This window comes from Aptenodytes forsteri, unplaced genomic scaffold (genome assembly GCF_000699145.1).
Source record: "Aptenodytes forsteri isolate BGI_AS27 unplaced genomic scaffold, ASM69914v1 Scaffold151, whole genome shotgun sequence".
NCBI classification, from domain to species: Eukaryota; Metazoa; Chordata; class Aves; order Sphenisciformes; family Spheniscidae; genus Aptenodytes; species Aptenodytes forsteri.
In genome coordinates this window covers 4,395,582-4,408,627 of record NW_008795939.1, presented here as the reverse complement: position 1 = coordinate 4,408,627, position 13,046 = coordinate 4,395,582, and the positions used below count along the sequence as shown (strand labels likewise).

Here is a 13,046-nt window from a genome sequence, read left to right as displayed (position 1 = left end):
GCCCATCCAAGCCATGAGCAGCCAGTTTCTCCAGGAGAATTCTGTGGGAAACAGTGTGAAAGACTTCACTAAAGTCTAGGTAGACAACATCTACACCCTTTCCCTCAGCCACTCAGCGGGTCACCTTGTCATAGAAGATCAGGTTAGTCAAGCAGGACCTGCCTTTCATAAATCCATGCTGACTGGGCCTGATCACCTGGTTGTCCTGTAGTACTGCGAACACTACTAGAGTGTAGTGCACTCTAGTGTACACTACTAGAGGGGAGTGTATCTGAATAGTGACTCCTTTGTGTTTATGTCTTTTTTTCATCTAAATGCTCAGGCACATGAGTGATAAAGAAAAAAGTTTTTAAAGAAATGAAAAAAAAGCATAAAATCAAACAGAAGTATATATTGCCACAAAACAAGCCTAGAAAAAATGACCAGTGATTACATGGAATCATGCAGCTAGGAGTCGTGGGTACTACAGACATAACCAACAAGCACAACTGCAGCTTCAAAAGTTATTTCTGCAAAAATTTAAAATTATAGCTCCAAACTGAACTTCAGAACATTCCTGCCTCCACAGACCCATGCTCATATATAGATGAAACATGTTGATATGAAGAATGCTAGAGGATTGTCCTTCTCATTCTGGTGTATCCACAGAATAAGAGACGTCTCGCAGCTCTTGGGGTATGATGCAGGAAGTATTATACTAGAATTTATTTTTAAAAGAAGCTGGAAGCCAAGGAGGACTCTTCAATCCTCCAGTTTCCTTGCACTCTACTTTATGTCATGAGTTGTGTCACTAGTATAAAAGCTGAAGCTCAGGGTAGAACTAAAAGTTATTCACTTGTGTCAGCTGTGATAGCAGTTGGTGCTGTTTAGGAGGAGCAAAGTCACTGAGGAGGGGGGATGAAGAAGCTTTACCACCCCTGATGTTTGTCCTGAACAGCGTATATGCATGCGTTCATATAAGCTACATAGCCACCCCACACCACACCCACATTATATCTACCCCTGGAGACTTGTAATTCAGACAAACTGTATTAATAGTTGTCTTTTTGTGTTTGGGGGTTTTGTACATGTCATTAAAAGACCAATGTTGTTAGCTGGTTGGGTATTTGAGCAGTAAGAGAGATAAATAATCATTACTGTTTAACATTATTATTATTGGAAAGCTATTTCAGGTCATGAACTCTGTAATACTTTTCAAAGAGGAAAGCAAGAGGCTAGGCAGCTCAGAACTCAGACTTTAGCTGCTTGTGGCAAACCCTGTCTTACTGACAGGGAGAAGCATTTCAACAATACACAAATTACGGTTCATGGTGACACAAAATCTAAATGCAGTTTAGCACTAAATTTAAATGTTCTTCTATAAACCACAACATAAAGAAACAGTAGAGTGCATTCCTCAGGCACAGCATTATCATCCTATAGGAAAACTGAAGAGCATTTTTGATGCTCTGGTTTGTTAAAATAGAAATGTATAGTCTTTGATGCAGGAACAAAATCATCATTATGTGAGATACTTTTAGATCTATATACTTGTCTTCTGCTTTTTTAAACAGATTTTCACGTGATCCCGCTTATCAAAAGTTCAGTGAATCCTCCACTAAAAGCAACTAAGTCTCACTACAGCACAGTCTAGAATTACTTGTTGTTCCAGAAAAGGGTTGATAGGACCTCATTTCTTCACGGTATTAATATTCATAGGGCTAATATCAGGTTATTAGGCTTTGAGTCAGCTAACTTGAGTGTATGTGACCCAGAGCAAACTATTGTTCAGCTGTTATATCTTCCAGGATACGTCATCCTGCCCTAATGATACATATATCATTAGGTATATTTGGAGCTATGGTCCATAACTCCTTATGCTCTAGGAAACCCAATCACTTTCTGATTTTTTTTTTTCCACAGTAGTTTAAGGGAAACTTCCTTATCTTTCTAGACTAAAGGCAGGGAAAATGTAATCTGAGTAAGCTATCATTTTACTTGAAGTCTTATTTATGTTTTAGACTATAGCCACAAATGAGCCAACGAGACTAAAGGAGGGTGTCCTGCATAAGGGCTCAGACTAACCTGCAAGTCAGAGACTGCAGTGAAGCAGAACATCAGACAGCTCAGGAGAGAGATCAAACTGTACAACACTCACATTTCATGTTTTGGGTTTTTTTAAAACTTATTTTATACTGATAAAGTCTCCTTGATTTTTCACTGTGAAAGGGATCATGATTCTTAGACGTACCCCATAAAATATGGCCCACTGTTGCAATATTACTGCTCACATTACTACTATGTAAAACTGACTGCTGGTAAGCACTTCTGCATGCTGGTACCATAGAAAAAGATCAGTGGTATGCAAAGTAATCTGTAATTCAAAAAATGTTATCAGATTTTTTGTACATGTTATAAAATAAATTTCTACTTTATTAATTAATTGTCAAACCAATGAAATGGATCATATGCAGATAGAGCCTTGCAAGCAATTATTGTGTCTTCCTCTGGACTGGACCATGCTGGACTTTTTTCAGTGCCAGAAAGCCATTAGCCTAGATAGCTAATAAACCAGCTGCCCAACATGCAGAAATGTCAGCAATGCAAGACCATATTAGACAACAAATGCATGTGAAGTATTAGTCAAAAAGAATAGGAAGAGCTGTATAATACTCAATTCTAGGTATTTACATACTTTTCCATACTATTCTTTCTGATCGTGTAAATATGAGAGCATCTCACAACACTTCTGTGAGGATAAATATCACTAGAAGTAACAGCTGTAAAACACACAAGAAATAATATACCAAGATCTCACAGAAAGTCTATGGCAAGAGTGAACTGGTGCAGACTTCAACATCCAAGATCTGAGACCTTAATACTATAGACCCCATCCTCTTAGTGTATTTCCAAACATTGAGAAAAACAGCTTGGCCCATCTTGGGCACAGGAGAAGGGGACTTGAAACACAGAAATTACAAATAAAAATTGAATTTATAGAACAAATGGAACATTTAGTATTTGAGACCATGCTTGATTTTTCTTCTATGTTTTTCCCAGTTAGTATTGCAATTTTTTCTTCCAATGGACTAAAATAAAAATCACAACCCAAAAATATACCCTGTCCAGCAATAGCTATGAATTTATGAAGTAAAATAATAATTCCTATTCAGTTACAATCACACTGGCAAATATAGTGTTTATTTTTCTGCACCTGAATTAGCAAGTTGTAAATACTAAAGTAGGCAGAATATTTATACTACAATGTCATAAAGTCACTAGTGTCTCGGTAGACTTATTAGTCTTAATGTATATGCTATGGCCTGCAGACTTCTATACCCAAAGAGTTTCCAGAAGTTGCCTGAGAGGCAACAAGCTTTCACTCTCTGCAGATTGCCATTGAAGAGAATTTGCCCAACTAATTGTAGCCCAGTCAACATTTGAAAATTACAGATGGGGACCACAGGGAACAAATGGAATCCATTCAATTCACATCCATAAATTGCTCATTTGTTTTCCACAGGTAAGGAAAAATTACAAATGTTCTACTAAAATGACAGAGACTGAGCTCACATAGATCAAGTTGGCACTGTGGCTGGCATTGGGCACATCATCTGATTACACTCTCCTCGTTCCAGTTTCTTTCTGGGCTGTACTTACACACCAGGAGGTTTGAGTGTTGTCTCTCAGTTTCTGGGTCAGGACTTCTCTTAGACAAAGTTCCCCTTCAGGGATAAATAAGTTTATTGCACGATTTCAGTGCAAGAATTTTAGGTCAAATCTGATTTTCCTATTATAAAACCTACAGAAGGCAGAGGAGGAAGATAATTTAGTGAGAAACCCCTCAGTATTTCACCCTCTTCAGGAAGGCACAGATAAAAGTTTCCAGGCCACTGTGACTCACACTGTCTCTGTGGATACACCCACATTTCCCTACCTATGCCAGACAAAGACCTAACCATGTAGTGCTTTGTCCTACCCAAGACTAGAGATCTGACGAGCTTGCAGGACGCATTGGTTACTGTAATAAAACAACAAGGAGAAGCCACATTTGCATTGTGTCTTCATCACACAGTTGGCTTGATGGTCAGCAATTTTTCATTTTCATTGCAGTCTTTACTGCAAGAATTAGGAACAGAATATTAATTGTCCAATGCATTCTGGGAAGTGTGAGACTGCAGTAAATCATACCAATCTGACCTTTTCAGGTTCCGAAATGTGATTTGCTTAGCTTATTGCCATTCATTCATTGTACTGTTAACATGGGAAGAACACGTTAATATGGAGAAAACAGTTCATGTTCAAGTTACAAATGTAGCATTCTTAGTGGATCTGAAGTCAATTGTATTTTTGACTACCTTGTGAGAAGACAGCTCTTTTAAGGTTGATACCTACAGCTGTCCAGCTCACCACAGATTCTCTATTATTTTTAGAGGATAATAAGCACTTTCCATCTGATCTCTTTTAAACATCCACTCCTACGATTTGTGCCCTAAGTCTTCTTTTCCTGTATGAGAAAGACACAATGAATTCACACTCATGAACTTAGCATAATGAACCATAAATCTCCTATCATAGATTTTGCAGAAGACATTATGAAACAAGAAGACATTATGGCCAAACCAGGGCTTCACTAGAGCTAAAGATATCAAAAAGCAAAAATGTATGGCCCTAGACTGCATTTTTGCAACTGTTGATGGCGTCCATTTTTTGCAAGAATATTCCTCAGGACAGTCAGCAATGATGAAGCAAAACCTCCTGTAAAGAAATTGCAACTAGATTAGTGCCTGAGCTCTGTGCTGAATAACTCCAGCCCTTGGAACATTTTAAGTCAAAAGTGGACTCAGAACCACATTCTGAAAGCGTCTCATAGTCACTTATAGTGGACCTCCACCTTTTAAGTCTTCTTAAATCAAGACTGAGTCTTGAATTTACTCACACAATCTCACCTCCGAATATACTCATAACTGTCATTAAGGTAGCTAGATTTTATTATAAATTATGTACAGGATAAATTTTCATGCAAAATGTGTCAAGGAGTGATCATGATTCTGCAACCTGGAGATCTCAATGTTCTCCAGTTAAAAGATGTGTCATTTTTGTTCAGCATGGGAATGTTAACCTCTGTACTTTGAATGAATAATAAAGTTACTGAATCAGAAGATAAGCCAATTCAGTCAGATACCTGCAAGCAGAAGGCAGATGTTTATGGTAAACTTAGAACCTTGATATTCTAAGAATTTGTTCATTAGAAATGCTTATAAAAATGTGTATGTTCTATGGTCATGCTAATTTTGTTTCTTATTCAGATGAAAATTCTGCTGAAGCTGGTATTTTGCCTATGCTACATTAAATTCTGTGCTTCTCTCATGTTAAAATGAGCTCCATTAGCATGTACTGCTTGAAAGTTAAATTGGTCAGTAAAGGGACTTGTAGAAAAAACTGGAGGAAAAAAAACAATGAAGGTGCTCAGACAACAAAAGGAAAGAAACTAGTATGGACTCTTAAAATGGACTACACGTTATATTCTGCCCAAATGCTAAGCAGTCCCTTCTGATGTTTTCTATGGAAGCAGAACCCATTTTATTACTATTACACGTTACAAGTGTGGATTAAAAATATAGAAAGCACTGTGCCAGCCCTGGTATTTAGCAAGACCGAATGAATTCATTCAGAAACCCATCTAGAATAAGGTCCCTGGCAATTTTCTTCCATGCTGAAGATCAGAAATGTCATGCCTGTTCCATATGAAAAAGATCCATATTTTGGAAAGAGTAGTATTGCCCATGAGAACTGAAAGCACTTTGCATATCAAAGTGTTGCCTTGCACTTTGCTAAAATAAGCCATTAGGCATTATCATCCCACAAAAACATTTCTTACATCCAGAACAGTGCAGTATCAGTATAGAAATATTGTTAATCTTACCATGAAGAATGCTTGACATTTCATACCAAATACTGAAAGCAATAAGAAAAGGAGGCATTGCCTTTGTGCAGCTTACAGATCCCACAAAATACCCTTGTTTTCTTAATCTTCCCTATAAACTACATATAAATGTAAGACAAGTAACAGGGCTGTGGTTGCACTCTTTTGATTTACTAACCAGTGGAAAGCCACACTGCCATGCTACAACTAGCCAACTTATACAGCAAAGCTGCTTTCGAAAGCCAAGTAAAATACATTTCTGAACAAAAGATAATGAATTCTGACAAAGGAGATTTTGTATTAGAAAGAACAAGAAGAAAACAAAACTTGCACACTGTTGAGCTACATGCAGAAAATGAGTATGTGCTTAAGATGCATAATTATAGCTGTAATTACCATTTCCTTCAATGGCGGTTGGCTTTTCATGTTTAGGCATCGTGACTATATTTCACAGGGCTGCTCCAGCTGCTACCTATATAAGAGATCGTCTGAAGGTTGCGTGGTTCAAGATGAAGTGTACCACATCAAAATCGTCCTGACTGTCACTGAACGGATGGCGCTGGTGAAGTTTCACTGACTGAAATATAAGAAGATACTAATTTCCTAAGTGATTAATTTTTCATGAATGTTTAGTTTACTATTTAGGGTTGGCATGCTAGGGTCAAAAGAATGGAAGAAGTTGCTCAACTTCTTTATTATTATTACTGAAAAAAAGAAAAATTCTCCTGCAATGTACTTATTTATGACTAATACTAATGTTTAAATGCTCAAGTGCCTTACTGAGCAAGGATGTTGCACATTGTCCACTCAGGCGCACCCTGATGGTGTATACAGGTCTACACTTCAGCATGTGGAGGACGTTACATGGATTTTTTTTTCTCATGAAAGACAGCTTTTACCTTAGACATATTTAAATTGCATAGCTTTAACAGCCTGACACTGATTTAAAACATCTTAGCAAAAGGAGCCAGATGCTGATATATCTGCTGGTTTATATTTGCATCTCCTTGCAGTTCTGTTAAGACTCCTTGCTTCTGCCTTTATGCAGATATTACATCCTAAGTTTCCCAGTTTTACCCTGATTCACCTTGTATCTACAACACCAGACAACCTTAATGGTGAAACAAAGCAAAAATTTAATTAACAAGACAGGTCAAGCTTGGAAGTAAAAGATTTGAAACAACTTGCTACAAATAAAACAACATAAAATGTAATTCTGGATCTGTATTTAACTAGAGAATTCCTTCATAGCTTCCCCAGTATTCCTCATCTGGAATTCTTTCAGTGTGACCCAGCTTGAAAAAAGGGGTAAGCATCTGCAGAATTCCCCACATTCTCAGATGCTCCTGGGTGGTTTCTGGATCCTCTTACCCACATGACTATGAAAGCCATTTGTTTTTCTTCGGAGCTGTCATTCAGATGTCTGAAGGAAGTTTATCTGGAAGTTTATCCAATGATGCCGGCTACCTTACCTTTTCATTTTCAAATTTTAGCATCGGGGTTTTTTTGGAAATGCTGAAAATGTTTGTGGGTGTTGTTCAGACTGACTTGAAATTCAGTTTACAGACAAAACACATCCAGGTGTTTAGTCCTATTTCTGTTAGAACGTTAACATCCTATGTTTCAAATATTCCCAAAGAGATTAAGTCTACATATACAATTGTAAGAGGCCCTACACCTTTGTCAATAAAACATGTTTTCTGAACTATTATTATTTCCTTTACTGCATTCTCATATTGGTCACCATATAACATCCTAGCTCCTGTGCTTTCATATACTTGCGAAAGACTTCTAATGCAAAAAAAAAAAAAAAAAAGGCAAGAAAACATTCAAATCATCTCTGAAAATCCATAGTTAGACCATGTCTAATAAGCCATGGTTTTAAGAACTCAGAAGAAGAATAATCATGTTCTAAAAATTCAGTTGGTAGACTTCTGTACTTCTTTAATAACAGAAAGAAGAACATCTTGGGAGGAATGATGAGCATAGCATTCAAGTTAATGATTCTGCAAGTACTTGCAAAAAGAAGCAGTGAAAGCATTGTAACAAGATATTTTGCAGTTGCAGTCAAATCAGGACCATAGTCTTGATGGAACTGTACAAGTCTTCATCAGAAATTTAACTTAATAATACCTCACTTTCATTTATTAGCCACATTGAAATATACTTGACTGGATATATGAAAAGGAATGGGACATACATTGAGGGCTGCTTTATCAATCTTACCAACAAAAATGACATTACATGAACATCAAAGATGCAAAGGCAGTATTAAAAAAGATAGATAAATAAAAGAATTAAGGTCATATACTCAGTCTGAATGTGATCTCTGGGTGAACATTTGCTATGATATAGGTGAATTGCACACTCCATTTTATTTGTTTCTCAAGGTCTCCTGATTCAGACAGTGATCAGATTTAGTTAAATACTTTTACCACAACGCAAGTTTTTAGTGTAGACAAGCCAGATCCAGGCTGGTTTGTGGTTTACTTTTGTGGCTGCAGGAGTTAACTGTCTCCGTGAGTTCCACCACTTGCTGCCCTCACCGGTGTACCACTAAAACTGTCCATGGGGCTGCCCTGTAAACTGGGTCACTAATCAAAGCAAATAATCATTTTCTTACGTCAGCTTAGTGCAGTGATCCCATCCACAGCATGGTCCCACAAACAATTGTATTAGCACAGAAGGGGGAGTCACATTGTGACATGATGTGGGAAAGGGCAGCCAGGGTCAGGAGGCAGAAAGAGGGTGCAAACCTTTGAAGACAGACTTGCCACTGGAGATAACATAGCATGGAGCCACATCCTATGTTTCTGTTTACCCTTGGAGACCAAATACTAAGCAAAGATTGAGGACAAACTGTACCAATTTAACTTCATAGCATCCTACTGCTTCTCTAGCACAAATATAAATGACTGCATAGAGAGCATGGACAGTTTTCATTTACACAAGGTTCTCTTTACAGCACACCAGTCTTGCAAAAAAAAAGGTCTTTAATTTAATTTAGCTCTATTTAATACCAATAAAATCAGAGCAATACAGAGTGGTTTTAATATATAATAAATGATGAAAATGGCCCCAGTGCAGACAGGTTCAGAGAACTGGGCTTATTCATAAATGAGTTTGTTGAACACTGCAAATATTTCTGTTGTTAGCACATATGCCACATTTTTATTTCTTTGTTCAAATCTGTATCTCCTTGTCAGAGACACTTAGTATATATTCTAAGTGCTGAAGCACGAGTGGTGCACAAAAGATGAGGATGGAAATACACAAGTATCCTTTTACCACAGCTGAAACTGATGGAAAAACCTGTAATGAAGGAGCAGTGGAAAGTATTGCTCCGCATACCCTTCCTCATACCGCTAAACTGATAACCCATTTGATAGCCACCTGCCAACCAGATAAATCCATCCAAGGGAAATAAAGATGACACCAAAGAACGATGACATAACTATGTTTGGTACAAACATTAGTGCCTCAGTAAATCTGCAAGCATCAATTTTGCTTGTAATCAGCATTTAAGTTACAGTGCCACAACCTATTTACAAAGAAATAATCACTGTAATTTCTTTCCTACCACTTCTGCACATCAGCTGTGAACACTTTCTACCACAATAAAATGCCCTGAATGTTGATTTTTCCACATTTCAAGGTGTATTTTCCATCAGTTTCTAAACATACTGCAAAACTTAGGGCAATAAATGATTTTCTGTCAGACTTTAAAGGTGACTCTTTTCAGGATGGGATTTTAAAATGCCATTTTGTTTTGAGGCATACAAAATGTATATTCTGCCCTGTTGAAGCACATGGTAAAATCAGGCAGTTCTGGAAGTAGATATGAAAACAAGCGGAAGTCATGGCAATGTAGCTGTCCAGTGAAAACACCTTTTTCTATGTAATGTAATACTTAGGTCGCTCTTTCCCTAACCTGCTGCATCCAAATGAGTCAGATGAGCCTGAACAGCACTAACTAGTAAATCTGTGCCTACCATCCCCATTATCCCACATCTTTTCACAGCTGAGTGGATGATTATGCCGATCATGTCCGGGAGCAGCAGGAGGCTGCAGCAGGAGGCTGCACCAGGAGGGATTGGAGGCAGGACAAGTGTCAAAACCTCCCCGAGGGGCACCATCCCACAGCAGTGCAAGCACAGCAGGGCGGTGACAGTGGCACTGGGGGGACCCTGGTGAGGGTGGGCAGGCACAGTCAGATGACAAATCAGATTGATTAATTTCATGCAAGAAACTTTCAAAAGCCGATTCACATCCTTTTCGAATATTAACTCCCAAATCAACATGTTCAGCTCTTGAACACTGATTAGGGAATGCCGTGTAACAGAAACACAAGTAACCTTGTTCTGATGCTGCACTGGTATCCACAGAGAAAACAGCTGCAGTTTAAATCTACTTGCAGACAAAACCTTATTTGGGTAGAGGTTTCTGAGCAGCTCATGAAAAGGAAATCTAACAGATAAGTCAAAAAACTACACAAAATTCCAACAGACTTCTGCAATTTTTGTTTCTGAAGACATTTGTAGTTTTTCTGACATTTTTAAAATACTGTATTTCAGGTTTCTCTGAAAAACTGGAAGTTATGCCAAAAGTACAGCAGGATGTATTTTTCATTATACTTAGGTGCTTTACACTCTCCCAGTAGATATGATCACCAGGTTCAGAAGAAAAACATCAGAAGTCTCATGAAGAAGTCTTTTTTTTAAAATTTTCTAGTCAATTAATGTGGATCACAAGAAATTAGGGTGATATATAAGATTTAGAGGAATTTATCCAAATTGCTCTTGAAAAGTACAGCAGGATGTATTTTTCATTATACTTAGGTGCTTTACACTCTCCCAGTAGATATGATCACCAGGTTCAGAAGAAAAACATCAGAAGTCTCATGAAGAAGTCTTTTTTTTTAAATTTTCTAGTCAATTAATGTGGATCACAAGAAATTAGGGTGATATATAAGATTTAGAGGAATTTATCCAAATTGCTCTTGATCACTGAATCTATCCTGCTCCATCATTGATCAGAATGTTTTATTAAAACCTCAAAACCAGCTTTAAATTCCTAAACATTCATTAAAATTCTGTCAAATAATTTTTTTATTAGAAAGGAAAATATTTAACAGAGTTTCTACATATCCATATGTTCTGTTCTTTAGACCACTTCTGAAAATTTGTAGCCACAAGCATTTGGGAAGTTCATCTGAACATATGTGTATATATATTTCCTCCAGCTATAATGCTACTTAGAATTAGATAATTCTACTTAGAATCATATTCTTCTCTTTATCCTAACCAAAATGAATAGTTGACTGAATGGTCGTTAATACAGCTGCTTTCTTTAATAACATCTGATATCACACACTGCCAGCTATGTCTGACTGCTCACAGCACCTGCTATGCTGACGAATGGGCACACTGCTCAGATAATTACATTTGTTGCTTAGCTGTGGCTGCACTCAATGGAGGGACTCCAGGTTTACTTCTTGGTGCAAACATTTATTGCTTATTTGTCCTAAAATAAGATTAAAAAAAAAAAAACAAACCACTAATTGTTACATGTCTTGAAGTACTTATTTGTATAGTAAGTGCAGCTGGAGCAACCAAAAAGGGGTGAACAGAAGTCTTAGCCTGCACAGACTGATTGAGGCAGGATGTACTCGGGAGCACTAGAATACTGAGACTTTATGACTCCACAGCCATCAATGCCCCATGTAAATCACAGATCAGTTCCTCCTAAATACCATGTCCACTTTAATGTACTCTACTACACCAGATAACACTTGCACAAGCCATTATCATTCAGAGAACATAACATTCAACGGCGATTACTTTCCACTCCAAGGTTTCATTGCATTTTTCAGGCATCCTGTTTGCAAAGGACATAGCAGGCACCCGTGGCACAGCTCAAAACTCTCCTTACCACTGTGCATGCCAGAGGAAGTGGAAAGGCTGTAACCATCCTCAGGGACTCCTCTCTTTGGACTTTGACCATGGCATGTTCTTGGAGCAGACCTGTCTATATCTCATGAAGGCACTAGGAACATAACGAGCTCCGCATATTCCCCAGCTAGCATCTGTACCCCACTATGGCTCCTCTGCTGTCATGGCAAGTGGTAAACACTATAAAACCAACCCTCTTTTTTTTTTTTTTCCCAGGGATATCATAGAGCAAAGAGCACCCAAACAATGTTCCATCACAGTCAGGAATTAGAAAGTAAAGTCTTGAATGCAAAGCTTCAGCAAAATAACAAAACCCTAAGGTAAAAAAGCAGATTCTACAGAATGACTGAAGGCATGGTGCCTTTAGCGAGAGGAACCAGTCTATTCATACCTCTCTGTTTCACATTGCCCGTAAAATCAAGTGAATACAATACAAATGAAAGGCAGGAGTCCAGGGAAGAACAGTGCAACAAGTCATCGATTCAATGACAAATTCTTCAGCCACTGAATGAAAGATTATTAACAACACTGCCTATAGTCCTCCAATGCACTCAGTCAGTGCCTGCTCCTAGGAGCTAATAAGTATCCTGAGAGGACAAGGTCAAACAAGCTAAGCACACCAGCAGTTTTTATTGTAGTACTGGGAAAAGCTTAGTACTAGAAGAATAGAAAGAAAATTTTTTTCATGAAGCGGAAAAAAACCCCAAAAACATACTACTTAGAGTCTTTTTAACTACTCATATGGCAATCTTCCCATAAAACCCATTTGCCTCAGGGTTGTTACAAGAATATGAACATATGACTGAAAAGTTATTTTTTAACTTCCATACACATTCAGCCTTAGTTTTGTGAGCTGATGTGCCAGAATGGATGCCCATCAGTGTCAGTGGTAATAGTCTTTGATACGTGGACATCCCTTCATTAGGAAAGATTTTGAAACTATTAACTCATCCTCTACTGACCTCTTGAACAGCTGCTGAAGTGATAAGTTTTATTATTTGGCAACCCTTGACAAATAGGTTAAAGTTTTAACACGTTTACTGCAGGCTAAGGGTTTCCTAGACTATTAATGATCTCTTGACACACAAATCCAGCAATTCAGCTGATGAGGGAAATAAATATAGAATCATAGAATAGAATCATAGAATAGTTTGGGTTGGAAGGGACCTCTAAAGGTCATCTCGTCCAAC

General features: G+C 37.8%; 1 protein-coding gene across 1 annotated transcript in view; it reads right to left on the bottom strand.

Annotated features, from left to right (window-relative positions):
* The window catches only part of TMC1 (transmembrane channel like 1), a 74,573-nt gene extending 68,232 nt beyond the window's left edge, over nt 1-6,341 (bottom strand). Inside the window, exon 1 of the mRNA XM_019473653.1 lies at nt 6,302-6,341. Coding sequence (XP_019329198.1) covers nt 6,302-6,341 — 40 coding nt within the window. The remainder of the gene's footprint in view (nt 1-6,301) is intronic.
* Nucleotides 6,342-13,046: the final 6,705 nt, after the last annotated feature.